Here is a 24,640-nt window from a genome sequence, read left to right on the forward strand (position 1 = left end):
CTCGACCAAGAAAATACTTGGGATGGAGATTCCCCGTGACACAATTGATGTGAGGTTCCACGGGGTTAGGAAATTGATTGCTTCGGGTGAGCTTGTGTTGGAGAAAGTTCACACGTCTGAAAATGCAGCAGATATTGTGACGAAATCGGTTACTTCTGAGAAGTTCAAGCATTACTTGGACTTACTCTATGTCTCCAATTGATAGAAGGGAGACAAACTCTCCGAAAAACTGTTATATATGTCATTCTGAGCATGTATTGACAGTGTATGTGATCATTTGTGAGGTGTATTGTATACTTTGATATTTTTTTAGTGAAATTATTGTGTCATTGCTTTGGTGGATGTAGGCTTTGCCGAACCACGTAAATCTTATTGTTGTGCTTGTTATTTCTTGTTTACTGGTTGTAATTGATTTGCTTGTTGCATTTTTATTTCGCTGTGCATCCTATATATCCTATCCATATTACAACAATATTGTGGTGAGCTACTAAATATTTGAGATAGAGTGGCTTTTAATTTGGACTTTGAATAATATCATCCCCTCTTAGATTGCTGACACGTTTTGGCCAATAATTAAGTTGCATTGAGCAGAAGGAAATGATTCTTTCCATTAATCTTTGTGTTCATGATTGTGGCTTTGTCTTATATATAGATGAAAATTTTTATTTGCAAACTACCAAAGCTTTTAGATGCTGTGGAATTATTATTGTTAATTTCATTTGCATCCTGCATGAATTCTCCCAAAAGAAGAGAATTCAATTTAAACTATCCAATTGACAATCAAGAATGAACCTCCCCCTGCTCCCAGGGCATAAGCGCAGTGGATATCAGCTGATAAGTAAGATGGAGAATCGAGTGTTCGAGCCCCGGTAGATACTCCTGAAGGAATGAAAGTGTGCCTTGGCACGGTAGATACCGATGGTTGTGTCCTGAGGAGCGGATGGCTCGAACTGATTTGAACCCGTGACCACATCTGGCCGACGAACCAGGGGGAAGGCCGCCGACCCGTGAGTTTGGTGCCACGTCGGAGGGTCCGAAGAGTGGCTCGTTGATGGTTGGAGTTCTCACGATAATCCAAAAAAAAAAAAGAATGAACATCCCCCAGCCTTTATTTTTATTTTTTGGGAATGACGTCATTTATTTCAATGAAGCACATTCCTCTTCCTTTCAAAGTCAAACACCTAAAGGGTACACAATAGCTGCAGAGCATGCAACTAGCATACACCTTCCATTCAAAGCACGTCCATAGTCTCACCAACTAGCCAGCCAGCCAGCCAGCCACTCATCCTCCCTTCCATGCAGTCACGACAAATAGTTCCCACGGTTTCAGGCCTCTGAAAGTTCACAACTGGGAAATGTTCCGTCTCATAATCTCTCTCTCCCTCTCTCTCTTAAAGAAATTAGGGGGAAAAAAGCATAAAAACATCAGAACCATAAGGATGGAGGTTGGGCTGAAGCACGAGACACCTTCCAAGATACATCTGCTATCTTCCTACGTCCACAAGGAGTTGAGCCAGAAAACATACAATAAGCATTTGCAGGGCGCGTAGGTGGGGGGTGAAGAAGGAGAAGAAAAATAAGAATAGAAGATCAGGAAACCAATTAATAATTGAACAAGAGTGAGAATGGGATTTGTAAATAACATAGGAAAGTATAAGCTGGGTCGTACAATTGGAGAAGGAAATTTCGCCAAGGTAAAGCTGGGGTTAGACACTGCTAATGGCCAGTATGTTGCAATCAAGATCATCGATAAGCAGATGGTCATTGATAACGACCTCATCTCTCAGGCAAATTTCCTATCCTTCATTTATTCTCTTTTTATTTCTTGATCTTGAGCTCATTTTGGAAGAAAATCAAAGGAAAAAGATGATGAAGAGTAGGTGACAATTGTTTTGATTTCAGTTCACTTCTGCACATTCTGCCTGACAAGTTGAGCTTGTGTTTGCAGGTACAGAGAGAAATAAAAACCATGAAGCTTCTGCATCACCCAAACATAGTTCGAATACATGAGGCATGTCTCGCACTATCAGAATTCCTAACAACTGATTTTTGGAATTTTTTTTCTGAATTGGGAAAATTTTCAATGACCTTTGGTGTTCTTGATTTCCAAATACAGGTTTTAGGAACAAAGACAAAAATTTACATTGTCATGGAGCACGTATCAGGAGGGCAGCTTTCGGACAAGATGGTGAGATTGATGGGCAGGAGCAGAATACAGTTTGAAAATTAATAAAGAGCATAGATTTTTAAATTTTAATTTTATTTTTTTCACCTGAATCTATTTGTCGTCTGAAGAATTTTATATTTTGTTCCTATACATCTCAGTCCTATGTGAAGAGGTTTAGTGAAAGGGAGGCAAGAAAGCACTTTCAGCAATTGATGGATGCAGTGGATTATTGCCATGGAAAAGGAGTTTATCACCGAGATCTAAAGGTGAGATTAATCTAGATGCTACATCCACCATTATTATTCACCCGCACGGGAGCTCTGCCAATTGACTTGGTTCCAGGAATGAAATTCCATGAACAGCCAGAGAACTTGCTTTTGGATTGTAGAGGAGCTTTGAAGGTGTCTGATTTTGGACTCAGCGCGTTGAGGAAGGTAGGAATAGCCTGGCCTGGAAAATTTCCTAAAGCTAAATTTCATGCATTTTACACAAGAAAAACATCTATTTATTCATCTGACGATATCAATTTTCAACTGAAAATTTAATTGATCAACAACAGCCCGGGGACCAGCTGTCTACAGCATGCGGCTCTCCAAGCTATGTAGCACCAGAGGTAAGGGGCAAGCCTTCCAGCTTTTAAATATCAGCAGTAATTTGTGGTCATCTCCCTGTCCTCCAAATAAGAGCAGAGGAGGAAACTAGGACGCTTGCTCCTTTGCTAGCACTTCAGGGCTACATATATATATATATATCCTATGACACCATCTACCACAAGTAAACGGGCCAAGCAGCTGAGTTGACTCGACTACTCATTTCCTACTGAAGCTTCCTTCTCATCCTACCCTAGCTTCATTCCCCGGTGTAACAGTCATGCCCATCAGCCACCGCTTTCCCCCTCCTCCTAACTTCTTCATTGCCCTTTCGTCCCCCCACCTCTCCCTCTTGCCTTACAGTTTCAGTGGACTATGCTACACCCCTTCCAGTTCCATTCCTGTACTGTGCCTACTTACTCTGCCTAAGGCTATCAATGAGGAATTGATTCTACTCGAACAAATAGCTTTCCGTCTTGTCCAAGCTTTGACTTGCCTTCATGATTGTCCCAAATCCCAATAGACATGTATTGCTTTGCTATCTTCAAAGAACCCACAAAATGTTGGTTGTAACTTAGCTTTTTTGTTGTCCGGGCACTTAAAAACTTGGAAAAAAAATAGGTCAAAGTATCATGCAACAACAACAAAGTCTTAAATATATGACTAAATTGATCCTTCATCATTTCACATATTGGTAAAATATCAAAGTTGAATTGCCCTCAAATCCTTACTCATAGTCTCATCTAAGTTAAATTTAAACCTTCTCAATCCCCTCCAACTACTGCTAACAATAACTAGCTTAAGCCTTCTTTGATTTATGTTACAAATACCAAAATTGTCATAGTCATCATTTTCTTATCCTCTACAAGTGCTACATCTAACTTATCACTAATGTGTTTATTCCATAATTTATAATTTAAAATTACATCACACATTCGTCTTAGCATTCTCAATTCTAGAATTTGCGTTTTGTGTTACATTTTAGCCCAACATTTTGATCCATATTTTAACCTTATAGTTTGTCTTACAAGCTTTTCTTTTTTCTTTTAAATTTAATATTCTAGGATCACGCGACACACTCAAAATACCTCCATTTTACCAAGCTTACTTTAACTCTATGCATTAGATCTTCAATCTCTCGTTCATCTTACATAACTAATCGAAAGTTCAAAATCTACTAATGTTGATAATTTCTTGATTATCAAGTTTAATATTTTCTCCAATATTTCTTGAAAAATGAAAATTTACACTTTATCACATATTCCATATTACTTTTACTTACCAGTCTTATCTTTTTCAACCTCTAAATCAAGAACCTTTTTTTTTTTTTATTCCATAGCTCTAACTTCAATTCTATTGCACTTCTAGTTTCATCAATCAAGACCATATCATTTGCAGACAATAGCATTAAATTCACCAATAACAAAAGTAAAAAAGATAAAAGACTCGAAGCAAACTTGGTTAAATTGTGAATTCTCTAAACTCTCTATGTGTAGTTGTAAAACTAATCAATACCTCATCCTAATATCCTCAAGGAGTCAATAACCTCCACGTGCATAACCACACTCTTCTTCATTGCTCTTTTTTTTTTTTTTCTAAAACTCAAAGATAAAACACCATATGACTTACAAGTTAAATTCTGCGTATCTACTACATTTTTGTATATAGGTAGAATGGTATTTTTCCTACATTTATCGAGCATCTTCACAGTCCTCGTAATTTTTATAAATAGCCTAGGCAACCTAATTATATTACTCCATTATCTTCAAAGCATTTGCAAATTTTAATTGAGATGTCATCTAATCCTAGATTTTTTTTTTTCTTTTTTTAATACAAACTTAAGCTTTGCAAATAAATTTAATTTTTTTATCCTTCCATCATAAAACAATTCCATGTTCGACCAATGTACTTGCTTTTAAATAATTTAATAAAAATGTCATGCATGGTGACTAGTTGCTCCTTTTTGTCTGATTTGTCATGGATTTGAATCAAAGGAAATAATCTTTTTACATAAAGGACAGAGTAAGGTAACACACATTGTCACGATCCTTCTCCAATCCTTGCAAATCAAGAGCATTATGATCAAGGATACCCTTTTTTTTGCATATCATTCATGTATCCTCTTATAAGATTTATTGTCTTTTTATGTTATCACTCAAACCATATCATATGAATATTTTATTGTTACCTAATACTCGTGGTATAATATTACTTATATATTTCCCAAAATTACACTTTTAAAGTATTTACTAAGGAGAGTATACCACTACTGACATTTAATATCTCTTTATCACAAGAACATCTTATTTTTTTTAAATGATGTTCTACTCCTAGAACACATGCATCACTTTTTTTTTTCCTTGTTTGTCTATAATTATTCTTACCCTCCCATGCTTCTTTTTTTTTTTTTTTTTTTTGACTGTATCAAAATTTAGGACTTGATTTTTTTCTCTCTCTCTAATTTTTTTTTCCTACTCACCTAGTTGCTTAAGAGCAAATTGTCTAAATTTTTCTCCTAATCATATCTCAACTACCTCCATCCTCTTATCAATAAAGATCCATATATAGTTTCAAGTTGTTAATCTGATCCTAATTTCTTAAACCCACATCCATATAAAAACAATGCAAAAACATATACATATTTGATATTGTAGCTACGCATTTACACAACACCTCAACCTAGCCCACCAGTGCCTCTTTTTCACTTCACGTGGATGGTACCAATGCAACAATCGTGCATAGGAAGAATCAATGGGCTTGCATCATAGAGACATGACATGTATTAAAACAAGATGTCTAATTAACAGGGATGTCTATTCCAAGTCAGTTACAAAATAGTCAGTCCTATCATAAAAAATTGATAACTTAGAAAAGAAAAAAAATATTATCATCATGAATTAAATGATCCATAATACCAAAATTTACTGGGAGGAGTGTTTCTACCCCATTCCATGGGTTGCTCTTATGTTATGATTGGTTTGTAAAATGCTTATTATTAAGAATTAGATGGAATATGAATGTAATAGAATTTACATGCAGATGCAATAATTTAGACTAAAGTCGATCATGCAAAACATCGAATGTAATGAAAACATCTGAATTTTCTTGAACTCCATGATTTTTGCATCTTGGGTGGAAAGCTGCTTTCTGGGAAGAAATACGATGGTGCGGCTGCAGATGTTTGGTCTTGTGGAGTAATACTTTTTGAATTACTTGCCGGATATCTACCATTTGACGACCGCAACTTACTGAAATTGTATAAGAAGGTATGCATATAAGGTCCAACGCTCCACTTTCTATAACAAAATCATATTCACACATCTGATAAATATCTGTGCAAAGATATCAACAGCAGAATATGCATGTCCTCCATGGTTTTCAGAAGGCTCAAAGAAGCTGATTGCCAGAGTATTTGATCCAGATCCTAGACGGGTAAAGCTCTGAAGTACCCCACACGAAACAAATTTTCAGATTAGATGAACACCATAGTTACACCTACTTCTTCATTGCAGCGAATCACGATCTGTCAAATTATCGAAAATGAGTGGTTTCAAACAAATTATGAGCCTGCTGTGGGAATTGAATGTGATGGAAAAATCAATCTGGATGACGTTCATGCTGCTTTTGATTCAATTGAGGTAAAAGCTCAACGAAGTACAAAAATTAATGGTTCTATATTTCACCTAAATTCCTCATATTTATGCAGGAAAATGCCACTGAAACCAAGATACCCAAACCCTCTAATTTCATCAACGCCTTCCAACTGATAGCAATGTCAAATGATCTTGATTTGTCGGGTCTCTTTGAAGAGAAGGCAAGTCAAAAGAAGAAACCTAGTCCGCTTTTTTACCAGGTTTGTCTTCCTATGTTGTTGCTTCATAGGGATTTCCTTTTACAATGTAGGGTGACGACAAACAGAAAACAAGAATCGGAACCAAGCATACAATTAACGAGACCATAATGAAAATTGAGGAAGCTGCAAAGGATGTCCGTCTCTCAGTTGAAAGGATGAACAACTCTAAGGTACACTCAGCTTATGTTTCCGCCTACTTATACCGTAAAGGGTTTTCTACATTCCTATACAGCTGACAACTCTTAACAAATCAGATGAAAATGCATCAGAAACAGAAAATGACAAGATGCTGCAGATCAAATGTCAATCTATCAGCAGAGGTAATTTATTGTCATACACTCTTCCTACATCAAGAGGTGCTAGAGCCTCACAGTCATCGGTGGTAAATTTCAGGTCATTGAGGTGGCTCCAACTCATTGTGTTGTGGAAATATCAAAATCTGCAGGGGAATTGGGAGTTTATAATGAGGTATAATGCACTTTTGTACACTTATTACATTTGTGGATCAGCTCTTACATTGCTAATATAGCATCAATGACCAGTTCTGCAATAGTCTATCGGGTCTGCTGAAAGAGAAATCAAGCATTCGATTAGAAGGACAAGAAACAAAGGAAATCCACATTAACAATCAAGAAAGAGGATGGTAATCCTCAACAGACTTGAACTAAAACAAAGATTGCTTCAGTACACTCACTGGCATTTTTCACTTATGCAGCTCTGAAAAGAAACATGATGAGGACAATACAGACCGAAGGGCTACTATTCTTGTTGACAACAGCCCACATCTCAACATGCTTCAACACAGTTCCTAATGGATCCTAATGAATGATGTAAAGCACACAATAAGGTGACCTGTTGTGAATATGAAAGAAATATTGCACATCGGTTATCCAAGACTCAACAAGAAATGTATGATGCCTCCAAGCCATCTTACATGTTCCAATAATTTTTGTTTTTTGACCCGTTTACACGGATATGTAATGATAAAAAGGTTGGAATTTTCACCACTCTTATATTAAAAGAAAAATAAAAGAGTTGAATTTTCAACAAACCTAAGCCTCCCTGTTTTAGCATACTCATTTATCTGTTTGCAGCTTAAATTCATGTAAAACCATCAGTCCCTTGTGCCAGCTTTGCAAGTTTTTCGGGGGAACAAACTTCAGTATCCAATTAATTTAAGTCATGAGGAATGTCAAAAGGTGGTGTATGAGCAAGATTAAGGCATTTGGAGATTTTTTGTTTACCATATATGTAAGCATAATTTAGGATTATTGGATTGTATTATGTAATTTTCAGCATTCAGGCATTTGCAATCGTGCTTCATTTGTTAGGGATTTGCTATTATTTCCACATTATGTTTACCTGTTTACAAATCCTCTATTATTTCTCATTATTTAATATTATGAGAACACCTATATAAATGTTTGGTGTGTAACCATGAGAAGCAGATTGAAATACTGAGCATTATTGCCCTAAATTGATCTTCACTTTTACTCTCTTCTAATTTCTTATTTACTTCCCTATTCTTTTCTCTTACTTTCCAGAACGTTTATCTTGTTTCAGTCGGTCCTGCATCAATTTGGTATAAGAGCTTCATCTAAATCCCCCACCACAGCTTCATCAAAACCACTATTCAGAGTCACTATTCAGAGTCACCAGCCACACTTCCAGCATCTCAGCCATCAACGAGTACTCGCAACCCTAGAACCAGCATCACAAAACCCTTCTCATCGATCATTCATAAGCCAAAACACCTTCCAAAACCCTAGCTGACCAAGCTTCACCAAATAACAAATCCAAACCCAGATTCCTCTTCTTCAAACAACTAAACTGAAAGACAAATCACAAAACAATCCATACAGAACCCATTTGATTTGCAGCATTCTGGTTGAAGACCAGAAGTAGCCAAGAAGCGGATTAAAAAGAAAAAAAAAAATCTGTGGTTGCTGTTTGCCACTGCCAGAACAGACAGATGAAGTGGAGAGCAGGGGGAAAAAACTGCTACTGCTGCTACTGCTACTGTAGCATCACAACCATCTTCATCCTCGAGGAAGAAGCCTAACCAACAGATCTTCTTTTCTGAATCCCAAATCATCAACTGAATCACAGGCCACAACCAGGGCACCAGCATCTTTGAAGCTTCATTAATAATACTCAAGTCACTGTAAGCTGTCTGCTGTGCATCTTCATGGCTTTACCATCTTCATCCATGTGTGCTCCCAAATCCCTAACCCAAGTAAGGTCCCATCCTCTTATTTTCTCTTCTTTTGACCTCATTCCACTCCTCAAAAGAACAAAAGCCCAGCCTATAACTGCACAAGCCCAACCAGCTTTTGTCATAACCCAATCCATATATATATCAAACCCAAACCCAACTTTGTTGACTAGCCCAACTAAGGCAGGCTCCGAAACTGGACTGACCCAACTTTAACACCTTTTGATCCAGTTCATTTTCGGGAAAAAAACAGCAAAAAAAAAAAAACGAAAGATATGGTGACTAATTAAGCACGAATGCAAGTCAATTCGGCAAGATGTGCCCGAACTGAAGGTTTAAGGAGATATCCATGACCTTGCAAAATGGACTAATCTATAACAACGTTGTTGTATCAAGAAAATCACAGGCATTAAACAAAAGCCCATTTAGATACAGGGATAAAAGAGGTAGTTATGAGCAAGAGAATCACTTTGATAGCTACCTAGCAATCAACCCAATATTGTTAAAAGTTCAAGACATGGTTGACAAACAAAAAGTTAATTGTTGAATCAGAAAGGTATGTGCAGATGATAACTGATCCCGTGTCGAAACCAGGACATCAACAAACTCTATCAGCAATAGGATACGAGGGCATAAAGGTTGTTCCAAAATTAACATATAAGCCCAAAGAGTCCACAAAGGAACTTGAGGAAGTGGAAATTGCATAGATTAAAACCATTCATTGAGGATGAGTCCCATTGAGTCCAAGGCTGAAGACATGAGTGACATAACATATGAGGATTTATCATTCAGGGACTTTGTCCACTTGCATTCATTCATAATTCTTGAAACTTGCAAGTTATATCTTTCATTTCCAAGTGTGTGATTCATCATCATCCTCCTCCAAACGTTTCAAGTTTGAGGTTGAATTTTTTTCAACCAGAGTAGAATGATGAGGAATGTCAAGAGATCTTGTATAAGCAAGATTATGGCATTTTGGGATCCTGCATTTGCCATCTATGCAATCATAATTTAAAATAATTGGATTTAATTATATAATTTTCAGCATTTAGGGATTTGAAATTATGTTTCATTTATTAGGGATTTGCTACTTCTCATATTATATTTCCCTATCTAGAGATTAGCTGTTATTTCCCATATGATTTTTCCTTTTCAGTATTAGGAGAAAGCCTATATAAAGGTTTGATGTGTAACCATGAGAGGCAGATAAGAATGTTGAGCACTGAGCCCAAAAGTTGAGTTCATTCTTCTTTTTTTTATTTAATTTCCTATTGCTTTCTCTAGTTTTCCTGCACCCTTTTTCTTGTGTCAGTTGGTCCTGCATCATTAAGGCTTCCTTCAAAACACAACATGACTAAACTGCATCACCCACCTAAATAATCCAGAGCCTATTCCAGCCCACCCACTTTTTTTCACTTTTCTTCCTTATAAATATTTGTAAATCTACTCAAGCAGTCGACCATCACCTCTTTATAACAGATTCAACCCTTTGCATAAATTCCATCTTGCCATGGATGCAATGACAGCAACCGCAGAAGTAATTTATTTGTGAAAATAAAGTAGCAGAATTGCAGATATTGAAGGCTTGAGGCTGCAAAATAAAGATGGTGGACATGGCATTGGAATATGAATAAACTTCGAAATGGTATCTCTAGTAATAAATGATATGCGATTGTAGTGTTCTTTTGCTGGAATTGGAGATGAGTTGTTGATAGGTAGGTAATGTAATTGACAATGGATAAGGTAAAGATGATGACAACATTTTTTTTGTTTTTTCTATGGTTTTCTTTGTCATTTGTAAGGTGGGCAGTGTTGGCCATTTTCACCAATTGCATGCCAGAAATTACATCTACAATACATACATATGTGGTGACTGCTACCACTCAGCCCCCATTAGGCTACTTGTAAAAAAACTGCTTACAGCAGTTCAGTGCATAATAAGTGTTATTTGACATGTTAAGAAAAAAGTTTATTACATAAAGTACTTAAAGAAACTTCCTATGTCAAGTGGATTTTACAAGCGATCAGAGAAGCAAGACTTCTTATAAATGTTGCTGCATGGTGGCGAACTCAAAATTTTGGCCAACAGTGTTTTATTTTGAAAAGTTTGTAATTTAATAATAAATTATTACTTAAAAAAAAAAAGGGCAGCCCAATGCACAAAGTTCCCGCATATGCAGGATAGGGAAGGGGTAGACCATGATGGATCTATAGTACGCAACTTACCTTATATTTTTGCAAGAGGACGTTTCCATGCCTCAAACTTGCGACCTCTAGGTCATACGGCGATAACTTTAGGTCATACGGCGATAACTTTTTAATAATTTAAAATTATATACTAATTATTATGTAAGTAAAACTTATGAATAAATATAATTATTAAATCATTAGAATTACAAATTAAATTAAATATATATTCAAATTAAAAGTCATTTATTTCAATAACATTAATAACATTTGTTATTTTGATCTATATATTAATAAGAAATATACATTGCTTTAATATATATATATATATATATATATATTTAATATGTTAAATATATAACTTATACAATTATGTATATAATTTTAATAACTTGAATATGTTATTTTTATAATTCCATCCTTTCCCAATTGCTTTTTATTCATAACATCATTTTATCTCTCATAATACATCCTCATCTTTCTTTATCAAAAAACAAATATTATAATTACAAAAATTAACAATATATTATTATAACTAATTTATAAATTAGAATAATTAGCACTTAATTGAAATATCTTATAATTGTTATGTGTGCGAGACTATCATAATTTATTAAAAGATGAAATACATATAATTTTATTTAAAAATGCTCTGCTTATTATAAATCTAAGTAGCAAATACTGCATACTTTATAAGAACTTACAACCAGCAACTATTTTCTTACACAACCAAACAATGCTAATGGCTTTGGGAACTTATCCAATTCAACACTTACTAAATTCAGCACAATTCTGCACTTATTATAAGTGATTCCAAGCAATCCCAAATTGGAGGACGTAAAGTAACAACTAGCCAATAAAAATATAACCCAAAATGAAAGGATTTTACAACTACATGAGATTTCCCTGTTACAAAAGCAAGCATATGATTTCTTTTATTTTTTATTTTTTATGCAACAGAAGAAATTTCATTAAAAGATTATGAATATACAAAGTGGAGAACAAGGCATCCTCCTAGAAATAATCTGGAACAAAGAAACAGAACAAGAAAAAAACAGAAGACATGAATCAAGCCAGCAAGAAGACCCAATCCCATTGAATATCCGAGGTGGTCACTCCTTTAAAGTACCCATAGGCAACAAAATAAAAATGTCAAGTAATAAATCTTCTCCCAACCCAGCAAAGGATTCAACTTCTTCCCCAAAAAATATGCACATTACATTCCAACCACAAAACTCCACAGCACAGCAAAGTAAGCGCCATTCCATAGCACTGCCTGGTCCTTTTTCCTATTATTAGTAAGATAGGAAACTGCTAAAATATCATCCAACATCTCTAGGCAAACCCAATCCCATTAAACCAAATAACTTATTCCACACTTTTCAAGCAAAATCTTAGTGCAAAAATAAATGGGATGCTGTTTCTGAACTGCTATGGCAAAGAAGGCAAACATATGGAGAAAATGCCTTCAACGATCTCCAACTCTACAACAATTTATTGGTTTTCACTCTATTAAGCACAACCAACCAGATAAAAGCCTTGACTTTTGCAAGGGACTTCGGCCTTCCATATAGTTTTATAGAGCAGAAAAACAAAAAATAGCAAAAAGATTTGCTTGTATACACTGCCAAAGGATCTAAAGACCAAGAACAACTATCCACCCCCAAGGAAAACAACAATTATTCAACATTAACAGCAGAGAAGAAAGCTCATCCATCTCCCTATCATAGAGAGATCTCCAAAAATCTCAAGAAGGCAAAAAACCACCCAAATCAACAAAAGAAGAAATAATATGTTAGAATTCCCAAATCAATTGGGATTTTTAATTAATATGTTTTGACTCCCAAATCAATTGGGATTCTATTTAATGTTAGGATTATTTAATGCTTGTTAGAAATCCCAAATAGGAATCCTAACAAATATTATCCCAATTGATTGAGAATCATAACACACTAATTATAGCATAATACAATCCTACCCTGAGCTCAAATGGTACAGACAAGGAAAAGAGGCGGACAAAACGTCCCCCAACCAGAGATCTTTCTGGCGGTGGAATTATTTGCCTTTAAACCACTTAATTGATAGATCCTATTAAGCCTGTTTTTTTTTTTTGGAAGCACAGGTTTCCGAGCAATGATGCACACAAGGACTTCATTTAAATTTGAATATTGCTGTATTTTCTTATCCGGATTTTTTGAATACAGCTAGAGTTTTCATATGCTATCTTTTTAGGCAGAAATTTTTAAGAATTACCACTTTGGGAAAAAATAAGGAATTCCTTTTTCTTTTGAAGAGCTCTTCACCTTCTCCCTCCCTCCCAATTCACAGACAACCCACACCCTCTTCCTTCTGAAAAGAGCTTCATGCCATTTAGGCTCTAAAATTTCATCTTCACTGTCCTGCCTTTTTGTTTTCTCATTGCTTGTGATGAGGGGCTAGGAAGACCTTTCGCTGTTTTTCTCCATTTCCACTTTCCACTCTCTAACAAAAGGAAGAAAAACAAAAGGAAATAAAAACAAACTTTCAAGAATCTTAAATAAAAATGTATAGTTTGGTGTTAAAGTGAGTGTTTTTAAGGACATTTAAGTCTATCAACTTACAGAAATTCTTTCAAGAATCTTACAACCCAGGTCAGAGTTTTCTCCACTTTAGATTGAGGTAGCCTATTTGTCAAAGAACAAATTAAGAAGTATAATAATAACAAACACATTAGAGTGTAACCTAATAATGTATAACATACTTGGATATAAACTAATAAAGTTGCATTAGAAGTTGGCAAATGACCATTGTTCTCTCTCTCTCTCTCTCTCTCTCTCTCTCTCTCTCTCTCTTGCAATTTAGTGTAATAGAAAACATGATGCACGGCTAGCCTTTCTGGCTCATCTCCACAACATCTGTCCCATGTAAAACAAAACAAATATAAAGGAAACAAGTCTTTCTTTGACAGTCAGTAAATGACTGTAGAATTAACAAAAAGATTAAGCATGTAAAGTAGTTGACCTAACAATCATCACATAAATTCAGCAATTCAAAGCCAGTGAATCTACCATGTTCTCAAGAAAATATTGTTGTTGAAAATCAGTTGGAACAATTAAAATGGACGCATGCTTTACATTGTGCAGATTGAGCATGCTGTTAATGGAACCATCATGGTCTCAGAATCTGAAGTTTGGCTTTACTATATCTCGGATCAAATACTTTTAACAATCAGAAATGAGTTCTCTGGCCAAAACATTGAACACCACTATGATGAAATCAAATCAAAGATTTTTTAACTTGAGCAATTTTAGAAAAATGGCTAATATACATAAATACACATAGGGATATAAGCAAGCATACAAATAAAGCAGAAGAACAATGCACTGAAACAATTTCTTGTACATCTAAACTGACATCAAAAGAACAGTATGGTTAAAACATACAGGGTATGCGAGGGGAACAAGCAATATATGCCACTGCCAAATCACCAAGTGGAGGGGTCATTTGTTGAGTCTAGAGAAGGAAATTGTCAATCATATGGAACACCACATCAACTCCATCAGAATTCAACCAGTAGGTCTTCACCTGAACTTGAACAAAATTAGTGAAAGGAAAAAAAGAAAAGAAAAACATTCAAAATTAGTTTTTGACAGGGCAATTATTTTGCAGAGCCAATATCAAATAGTTTCCTGTAAAGAGCAATTGGAAAAAATAATAATAAAAAACTTATCCTATGTGCTAGAAAAGATAGGTTATTTTAGTAATTATGTGGTGTAAGTAGGGGTAATTTTTTCTTTGAAGGTTTTTTATTACTAATACATAAAGGGCAGACCTGGAGCTGAACATAACTCCAGGAAAACTGCCATCTCCTCCTTTCTCTGTCTTTCTTCATTTTTTTCTTCTCTTCTTTTCTTCTTCTCACTGCCATCTCTAACTTTACAACATGGTATCAAAGCTGGTTACCAAGAGGTCCTAGGTTCTAGTCTTGTTGCCTGCATTTTTTTGTTGTGTTTAAAAAAATATTATATGCCTAGTAAGGGATGTTATTTATTGTGCATTGATCTCTTCATGTGTGGGGGACGTTTAAAGCTTGATATACATTGTTCGCCCAAAACCTAACAGCTTAAGTTTTCAGATAAAATTGTCACCTAATATTTCTACCCATGGCGTTTCTTTGGATCAATAGCATGCTCTTTTGGGTCACTTAAAAAATTGCTACAAGTTTTTCATATGTTCAAGTCTATTTCCCATTTTGAGTGTTTTACATGTCAATCAGGAAACATACCAGGATGTCCATCCAGAGTTGACTCTCATAGTAAATCATTGTTTTCTCTTATTCATTCATATATTTGGGATCCAAGTAGAGTCAAGAATTTGACTAGTCATCAATATTTTGTGTCTTTGGTGGATGATTTTTCACGTATGACCTGGATGACTGGACCTATCTGTTAAAAGGCAGTTCTGAATTTCTTAATGTATTTACTCAGTTCTATTTGAGAAAAAGCACATTAATATCTTTATACAAAGGCAAAGGAGATATTCAAAATTGTAATAACCATCATGGAATTAAGATTATGAGTCATACAATGAAACTTTGGGAAAGAGTAATTGAAAAAACAATAAGACTAGAAACGAGGATTTGAAAGAATCAATTTGATTTTATACTTGGGAGATCAACAACGGAAGCTATTAATCTTTTAAGAAGATTAATGGAAAAGTTTTAGAGAAAAGAATAGGGACTTGCATATGGTTTTTATTGACCTTGAGAAAGTATATGACAGAGTACCTACGGAAGTTCTTTGGTGGGTCTTAGAAAAATGGGGTATGCAGTACATATACTGAGGTCATTAAAGATATGTATGATAGAGTAATGACCAACATTAGAACTATAGGAGGGGAATCTAGAGAATTTCCAATCACAATTGATGTTCAACAAGGTTCTACTTTGAAACCTAATCTTTTTAGATTAGTGATTGACGAACTCACTAAGAATATCCAAAATGAGATACCTTAGTATATGTTGTTTGCAGATGATATTGTCTTGTTGATGAAAGTAGAAGTGGAGTGGAATCTAAGTTAGAACTTTGAAGAATCACTTTAGAGTCTAAGGGTTTTAAGATAAGTAGGAATAAGACAGAATATATGAAATGTAATTTTAATAATGTAAGGAGTAGTGGAGAAAAGATTAAACTCGATAATCAAGAAATTAATAACACTTATAGATTTCAATATCTTGGACCTATTTATACAAGCAGGCAAAAAAATTAAAGGGAATATAATACATAGAATTAAAGCAGGTTGGGTAAAATGGAAGAGTGTGTCATGCATGTAGAGTGATCGTAGAATACCCTTAAAATTAAAAGGAAAGTTCTATAAGGCGGCTATAAGGTCAGCTATGCTCTATGGATCAAAATGTTGAACAACTACGAAACATGTACAAAAAATAAAAGTTGCAAAAATGCGAATTTTAAAGTGGATAAGTGGTATAACATTAAAAGATAAATTAAGAAACAAGCATATATGCAATAATCTAGGCATTGCACTAGTTGAAGATAAGATAAGGGACGGGCGGCTTAGATGGTTTGGGCATTTGAAACGTACGCCTAGTAGCGCATTTTTAAGGAGAAGTGAGTTAGTTATTGTTCTTGGAATGAAAAAAGGTAGGGTAGGCCTAAAATAACATGAAATGAAGTAGCGACAAGGATTTAATAGCTCTTAATTTAGTGGGGAAAATGCTCTCAATCAGGTGCATTGGTGGAAAAGGATTCATGTAGCCAACCCCACCTTGTGAGACTTGAGGCTTATTGTAGCCAACAAAGACACATTTAATAGCATGCGGAGAAAATTTGTCCTGACTCATATGTGGAACATGAATAAAACATGTGCACCCAACCCAAAGACATGAGGCACGATAGAGAACATGGATGTTTTTTATTACACAATAAAGAAGGGGATTTGTCCCCCTTAGAACATTGGAAGGCGTCCATTAAGCCGAAAAACAGGCTGTAAGATGAGCATCGATCCAAAAGATTTTAGGAACATGCATATGAAAGAATAAAGACCATGCTACGTCAAGTAATTGTCTAATTTTCCATTTATTTACTCCATTTTGCAGAGGGATATGTACCCATGATGTTTGATGAATAGTTCCTTTAGCCAAGCAAAAAGTTAGAAGCTCATTTCGAACAAATTCAAGTGCATTATTAGGTCGAAAAATTGAATACTAATGCCAAGCCAGGCTTTTATTTCCTTATAGAAAAAGGACATACGTTATGATCCACGCACTCACAAGAAATATGCTAGTGCAGATGTTACCTTTTTTTAGGGAACACCTTATTTCTCCGATGCTAGGCCCTCATTGGATGAATACATTTTGAATCCATCAACAATTTCTAGCTCCACTTCATGCATTGATCCTCTGCTCCCTACCCTTACCCCTCCAGAGAAAATCTTCATTCTCCTCCAAATCCATCAATATTGACCCAAAGAAACAATGAAAAGGGTTTATGAATCATGGAAAATAGGCACAAACATCACTACCACTATGCAGCCGCCTCATCTGCCCTCCATCGTTTGACTTCTAGTTCTGGAGATCCATCCCAATGTGATTATTTTCTGATTGCACATCGGAGAAGTACTCAAACATGTACTCAACAGTTGTTAATTGCTTATCCTATTGTTCATTTTGTTTCAGTTCAACACCTTCCTAGTCCTATGCATTCTTTTGCCTTGTCAATGACCTCTGTTTCTGTCCCTTCTCCACATGCTGAAAGACCTGCTAACCTGAGTGAAAGCATGCAATAGAAGTAGAAATGGATGCCTTGAATGTGATAACCATACCCATTAGGCCATGGTAAATTTAAACTACTTTGATAAATTAGCACGACCTTGCTTTGTTTTGCATTAAACAAGTTCATTCTAGCCATGTTATTCATGAATTGAGTTGTGTAAACTGATATTGGGAATTCCATTTGACTTATTAGAGGTATGAGGAATAACATAAGAGTTGGGGCACAGAGAAAAAAAAAAAAAAAACAACAAGAAGATGGGGCATGTTGAAATCAAGTCTGACACCTGGCAGCTCTGAAAACCAGCAGACGACACCTAGCACACAGATGGCAGCACTGTAGGACCCTTGTTGCTACCATCTGCTGCAGTCCTGCCATGTTTCCAGCCTAGAAGAAGACACGTGGCAAGCAGCTGGCAGCGAGTAGCTGCTGTCTTGACCCTTCCTGCCCTGAAGAGCAGCCTCAACATAAAAAAGAATACCACAAACTCTTTTTCTAAACCTTAGTTCTAGAAGGAGAGATTGAGAGAAATAACTCAGCAAAATATTAAGGAAATTCAAATAAAATCGGGAGCAAATATAGGAAATTCATAGAGAAACTTGAACTAAGTTTGAAAAAGTTGAAAATCAAGGTAGGTGTTCTATAATTTTCATTTATTCACCTAGGTATTTTGGGTATTCGGAGGAAATAAGGGTAGAAACTTGCAAAGAGTTGAATCCTAATAAAGGAGATTTAAGGCTGTTATTTCTAATTACTTGATTGGCTGCATATATGTTTTCTTTGGTTATCATAACTGCATATCTTGTTTAGCTGGAAATTTGCATGTGGTAGATATTCATCTTATGAGGATGATTGTTTTACCTGCCATGGAACATCTTATGTATGCATATGTTGAATTGTTGTTGTGTGAAATAGCTGGCACCATGTGTTGTTGTGGCCGTGATATTGGGAAATTTGAGCAAGTAAGGATTGTGTCACCCTTGGGTGAAAGGCCAAAACCTTGGAGGATATTTCCGCGTTAAGAGGTGGTTGGCCAAGCTGGAATTTGGCACTTGTTTGAGATAAACTGTGCACTTAGTTGGGACAGCGTTGCCTTGTTGAAAAAAATGTGTAAATGCATGCTATTTAGATGTTTTGCAATGGTAACTTTAGATGAACAGATTGCTTAGAATAAAGAGTGTGTCCTGCATATTGCTTTGAATAAAGAGTGTGTTCATGCACTTTATGATTATGCAGGCATGTAAGAAATCATGTGTTAAGTATTGAAATACTCATTTGAATAAGGGAGAATTAAGAATGTCGACTAAGCTTGTGGTTGCTCACCCTATTCCTTGATAATTTCAGGTTCAAACTGAAGAAGAGCTCCACTTGTCAAGTTCTCTAAGAGACTACCATTTTTGACATTTATTAGAAGTTGGCCAGAAGACAATAGGGATACTAAGCATGTATTCGGTTGGTGGTTATGTATGTAGACTTAGAAGTGTGAAAATTGTTGTATGTAAAGTACAACCCAATGTAAAGTGTTAGCCTTAGTGGCTACATAATCATATTTAATGTATTTTGATGATATTAACCTAACTATAGTTCCGAGTTTAACCTATCTTTACAGATCAAGTTAGTACAGGTACAAGTGACAAATGCATGAAGGTACTGGATCAAAAGCAAAAATCGGATCGAGTGAACATTCAAGTAGGAAAGATCAAAGGGGACAATCACTCGGAAGAATTCAAGCACATCAAACAAAGTCTTAGTGTATTAGGGAGTGTTTGAGGTAGAAACTCCTGTAACTCTTGCGGTATTGTTTCATGCAAGATCATTGAGTAAAAGTTGAGCAAAATGCATTTCATATTAGGATATAAGTATATAGAATATCACCAAACTCTTAGAACATAACTTAATGAGTTTTCCAAGAACAAAAACAAAGAGTTTCATATATATATATATATATATATATATATATCCTATACTGACTATGTTTTTATAAGGTACAAGTTTTAAATCATCCTAGCATTATAAATCTTCTATATACTTGGTCCTAGTTAGGTTAAAACCGAAACCATGCACCTAAGTAAACAAGAAAAACAAGTTTTTGAAGAAACAGGGCAAACCGTCGATGGTTTGGCCAAGTGCATCGACGGTTTCAGGTAGTAATCTAAATTGAATTTATGCCTAAGGAAACCATCGACTGTTTGGGGGAAACCGCCGACAGTTTGCGTCGGGGTTCTTCACCCAACGGCTATAAACGGCTAGTTTTCAAAGTAAACAAATAATATATTAGCCCAACGGCCATAAAACGGCTAGTTGCTCGTTTTTCCTATAAATACAAGTCCAAAGGCTTGTTTAAAGATTGATCTTAATAGTTACATATCATTTGCAAGCACACTTCAATTAGTTCATCATATTTGTGCTCAACTTCTCTCTTGCTCTTCAATCTTAGTGTGATACATTACTTTGACAGAGATTGTGTGAGGATTTTATTGTATTAAATATGCGCTCATTCAAGGAGCTTTGTTTGTATTTCATATTCATCTAGTAAGGGTTCTTTGTGAACCAAGTATTAAAGGGATTGGTTCCCTTGTTTGGGCTCTTTGTGAGCAATTGGGATTGGTTCCCATGTGAAGGTTCTTGGTCAACTGAATGGCAAGGATTCTTGGTGAACCTTGCGGCTCTGGGTGAGCGTTAAGGGATTGGTTCCCCTAAAAAGGCTCTTGGTGAGCAAAAGGGAATTGTTCCCGCATGTAAAAGCTTCTCCGCCGGTGAAGGACGTTTATAGTGGATTGTGGAATCCTTGAGTGTGTCTCAAGGCGTGGACGTAGGCAAGGGGCCAAATCATGTTAATATCAGTTGTTGAGTCTTTCTTCCCTACTCTTTTATTTACTTCTTGTGCATGATTTATATTTTATATATTGTGATATAATTGCTTGTATCTTGCCAAGATTTATTTTTTTGTAGAGAAAATCGAAAATACGCAAAAGAGCATATTCACCCCCCTGTAGACTTGACACTAAGGCCAACATAAAGAACTTGTAAAACTTTTTTAGTGTCTTTATGAGATATATATATATCTTGTGTTTTCAACAAATATTCACTCTTAATTGTTTTCTAACTTGTTTTCAAATGACGGCTTAGATAAAAATAAAATATTGCCTAGGCTTAGTGCCTCCATCAAATTTTAGATGGAGTCACAGTCGGCAACATGCCAAAAATAGGGACGTGGCATTAAACACTCGGGACATGAAATTTGGTGGATCTTTGACGTAGTAAGGAGTTGGTTAAGTGCGTTGGGTCTACAACGTCAAATATCTTCCTAAGGACTTTATAGAACAGCTTAAGATTCAATAGGTTTCCAAAGGTACACTCAAACATACAGTATTGATTATTTTAAGACTTCTCCTCTTGCTAGATTCAATTATGTTTGTATATTAATCTCGTTAGAAGTTAATTTTGATTAATACCAACTGGACGTGCAAAATGCCTTCTTGTATAGATATCTGCAAGAAGAGGTACACATGGAGCAACCTCCTCGCTATGTTGCATAGAGAGGATGGTAAGGTATGTAGCTTGCACAAGGCCACTTATGGTCTTAAGCAAACTCCTTGAGGCTAGTTTGACAAATTTGGTGAGGTGGTCTCTGCATTTGGTTTCATTTAGTGCTACTCTGATCATTTGGTATTTGTTTCCAAAAATGAGACAGGTGTGGTGCTTCTAGTAGTTTGTGTTGATGACATCATCATCATTGGCAATGACCAAAGTGGGATTGCAGATGTCAAGTAGTGGCTTCAAGAAAATTTTCAAATCAAGGACTCGGGTAGTCTATGTTACTTTATTGGCATTAAGATTGTATAATGTAACAAAGGGTTGAATCTATCTCAGGAAAAATATACCTTGGACTTGCTAAGTGAGACTAATATGTTGGGAGCTAAACCAATTAATACTCCTTTAGAACCCAATGTGAAGCTATCTAGGGATAATGGAATGGACTTTGAAAATAAATGTCGATATAGGCAGTTGGTTGGCAAGTTGATCTACCTGACTCTCACTAGAGTTGACAAATCCTTTGTTATGGGGGAGGAGAGTCAATCTAGGGAAAATCCCAAACAACTACTTTGGGATGTTGTTTGTAAGATTCAAACATAACTTCAAGGCTTTATTAGTAGAGGTTTGACATATATATAAGGGAAATTGTGAGATCATAGGAGGGATAGCTTGATGATCAAAGGTCTACTACTGGATACTGTACATTTGTTGGAGGTAATCTTGTCACCTTGCATAGCAAGAACCAAACTATTGCAGCTAGATCTAGTGTTGAAGTAGAATACCAAGCTATGAAGCTTGTGCGGTTGACGTACGTTATGTTAGAGAAGGATCCTTGGTTAAGAAGCACATAGATATGTTTTGTGATAATCAAGCTGCCATCTATATTGCTAGCAACCCAATGTTTCATGAGAGGACAAAGCACACTGAAGTTGATTGTCATTTTGTTAGAGATTTTGTGTTGTAGAAGGTTGTAAGGACTCCATTTGTGAAATCTAAGGATTAGTTAGACGATTTTTTCACAAAGGCTTTATTTAAGCCTGCCTTGTCTAGTGATTGTTACAAGCTAGAGTTAGGTGATATTATACACCTCAAACTTGAAAGCGTGTAAGAAGAGATAGGATATTTTAGTAATTATGTGGCATAAGTAAGGGTATTTTTGTCTTTTCAAGCTTTTTATTATTAATATATAAAAGGACATATCTAGAGCTAAATGTATATCAAGTCTCTTTCTTTCTTCTTCTTTTCTTCTCTTCTCTTCTTTTCTTCTTCTCGCCTCCATCTCTAACTTTACAACACTATGAGACGACATAATGCTATTAGCTGTTATATTTACAATGAGAAACAAGAAGATTTATGGAAACTGACTAATGATAAATGTTGAGACTTGATATACAGCATTGGCCCACAACCTAACAGCTTAAGCTTTTAGATAAAGTGATAATCTAACATGATATTAGAGCCATGGTTGCTAGGAGGTCATGGGTTCTAGTCTTGTTGCCCCTTATTTTATTGCATGCTGTGTTACAGTTTGTTTCACTCTCCACACACAATCCACCTACATGAGTGGGGGACTGTTAAGGCTTGATATATATTGTTGGCCAACAATCCAAAACTTAAGCTTTTAGGTAAAGTTGAATCTAACAAAAAACACCTATGAGCTGAAAAGCACCGGACTAAAAAGTTATATGTATAATATTTAATAACATTGTTGGAGCACAAATGTGCACGATAGAGTAATGGAGGGGTATCTACCATGCGAAATATAGAGCAATGAGAAATTTTTAAATCATGATATGCTTATGAAAAGGGTTAGCATTTCTTCCATTCTCATTTGTGTTGGTTATGTATAAAGGAATTAGTATAAACTAATTAGGAGAAGATGTCACATAATGTGTGTGGACTCCACTACAACTTTAGTTGATGTGACAATATTACAAGCAAGGTCTTAAATTTCAATTTCGACTCAAATTTGAAGCTCCAAAAGTACGGAAATTTCGATTTCAATGTCAATTTCGATTTCAATTTGAAAAAATAATAGAAATGAGTAGTAATGCATGGAATTCTTTTATAAAGCTTTAGAAATAATTAATAGACATAAAAATGAAAATTTTAGGACTAATATGACAAGTAAATATATCTATGCTGCCTATGAGGTGGAGAAGTTGTAATATAATATGTGCATCAAACATATTTGTAAGATAATGTCCATTAAACATATTTAGTGAATCAGTTAATACAAATGAAATTCATAAATCATTTAAATATTATTTATTATACAAATATTGATAATTTATACGTGAATGGTGAAATAAAATGTTGTTTTAAATTTACTTTTTCATAAATTTCAAAAGCACTTGTAATAATCTTTTGTTTCGATAAAAATAAATTAAATAAATTAAGAGAGAAATTTCTCCACTCCTAAATCTCTCATTTGCATTCCGGGCAAATTTCATTGCATAGTTCAAATTTTGACAAGTTTCGCTAAAATTTCGAGATTTCGATAAATATCAGATGATTCGTTGAAATTTCGACAGAAATTATGCAAGACGGAAATCGACTACCATTTCGAATTTGAGGGTGATAGAAACTAGAAATTTTGACAATTTCGTGGAAATTTAAGAGCATGATTACAACCACCATAAGGAAATGCTCTAGAATATTCACATTTTAAAAAGCAACACCACAACAAATACATAGTATGCAATTCCAAAAACTATAATAGAAATTAGTTAACTAGTCAATACTATTGGTTAGATTTGTTGCCCCCAAGTGTATTTTCTAGTCTAGCCCAAATTACATATCATTAGAAATAGCCATTAATTGTAGGGATAATTTTGTTTCTTCTATTTTTCTAGCATTTATGACGAAAATTGTGAACTTAAATTGTTAAGTGCAATTCTAATAAGTTTTGTGTAAGAAATTTTTTGGCCCCCAACTTTAGTTGCCCCCTCCTCCTGCTTTAGTTTCTCTAAGGAAAGTTAATAGAAAAAAATATTTGGCAATGAAAATTTTGGTAAGGTTTCTCCAAACTCAACATGCAAACAATTAGAATTTACTGAGGTCCATCCTAACAAGGTCCTCTTTTAAACATGTAATAGCAATTGGACTTCAGATTTTCTTGTGGATTCCACTGTGTTATGTACTAGAGTCCGCGGGTTAACAGCAAAATTTAAAATAAAGAAAAAACACAATATCAAAAAGTCCTAAGTCAAAACTGAGAGTTCTAACTCTCTCTCTCTCAAGTCAAAATGTTGATATTTATCTATGTTGTACAGTCTTATACTCATTATACAAAACAAATTTATCAATTCTTTGCCCCCTGAG

General features: G+C 35.2%; 2 protein-coding genes across 14 annotated transcripts in view; one reads left to right on the forward strand and one right to left on the reverse strand.

The window, feature by feature from the left end:
• The first annotated feature begins 1,264 nt into the window (after positions 1 to 1,264).
• LOC131157113 (CBL-interacting serine/threonine-protein kinase 21) lies at positions 1,265 to 7,661 on the forward strand. Of its 3 annotated transcripts, XM_058111005.1 has the most exons (15): positions 1,265 to 1,787; positions 1,949 to 2,011; positions 2,117 to 2,188; positions 2,326 to 2,433; positions 2,530 to 2,601; positions 2,727 to 2,780; positions 5,898 to 6,023; positions 6,100 to 6,189; positions 6,270 to 6,395; positions 6,464 to 6,571; positions 6,661 to 6,780; positions 6,865 to 6,930; positions 7,004 to 7,078; positions 7,153 to 7,253; positions 7,326 to 7,661. In XM_058111005.1, the coding sequence occupies exons 1-15, from the start codon at positions 1,626 to 1,628 to the stop codon at positions 7,420 to 7,422; spliced, it is 1,440 nt and encodes a 479-aa protein (XP_057966988.1). In that variant the 5' UTR covers positions 1,265 to 1,625; the 3' UTR covers positions 7,423 to 7,661. The 3 variants fall into 3 exon arrangements, with proteins under 3 accessions (XP_057966988.1, XP_057966989.1, XP_057966990.1); XM_058111006.1 differs by lacking the exons at positions 7,153 to 7,253; positions 7,326 to 7,661 and having other exon boundaries at positions 1,355 to 1,787; positions 7,004 to 7,084; XM_058111007.1 differs by lacking the exons at positions 1,265 to 1,787; positions 1,949 to 2,011; positions 2,117 to 2,188 and having other exon boundaries at positions 2,340 to 2,433; positions 2,510 to 2,601.
• Positions 5,729 to 24,640, reverse strand: part of LOC131157114 (uncharacterized) — a 103,890-nt gene continuing 84,978 nt past the window's right edge. For 3 of the 11 annotated variants that reach the window (XR_009137225.1, XR_009137221.1, XR_009137227.1), the window contains 3 exons: positions 14,435 to 14,576; positions 13,613 to 13,675; positions 13,136 to 13,493 (listed from right to left, as the gene is read on the reverse strand). Coding sequence is in view for 2 of the 11 variants with exons in the window: in XM_058111010.1 (XP_057966993.1) it covers positions 14,505 to 14,576 (72 nt within the window). In the remaining 9 variants the exon portion in view is untranslated. Of the gene's footprint in view, positions 6,281 to 13,135; positions 13,494 to 13,612; positions 13,676 to 13,848; positions 13,907 to 14,262; positions 14,577 to 24,640 lie in introns of those variants that run through there. The other 8 variants (XR_009137220.1, XR_009137224.1, XR_009137228.1 and 5 more) reach the window with 5 other exon arrangements.

The sequence above is a fragment of the Malania oleifera genome, chromosome 6 (assembly GCF_029873635.1).
Source record: "Malania oleifera isolate guangnan ecotype guangnan chromosome 6, ASM2987363v1, whole genome shotgun sequence".
NCBI classification, from domain to species: Eukaryota; Viridiplantae; Streptophyta; class Magnoliopsida; order Santalales; family Ximeniaceae; genus Malania; species Malania oleifera.

What these genes read in the sequence shown, in the direction of transcription:
- LOC131157113 (XM_058111005.1), top strand. Translation starts at nt 1,626, where the DNA reads ATGGGATTTGTAAATAACATAGGAAAGTATAAGCTGGGTCGTACAATT. An exon ending in ACATAGTTCGAATACATGAG is followed by an intron (nt 2,012 to 2,116) that starts GCATGTCTCGCA and finishes TTCCAAATACAG; the next exon opens with GTTTTAGGAACAAAGACAAA. An exon ending in GGCAGCTTTCGGACAAGATG is followed by an intron (nt 2,189 to 2,325) that starts GTGAGATTGATG and finishes TATACATCTCAG; the next exon opens with TCCTATGTGAAGAGGTTTAG.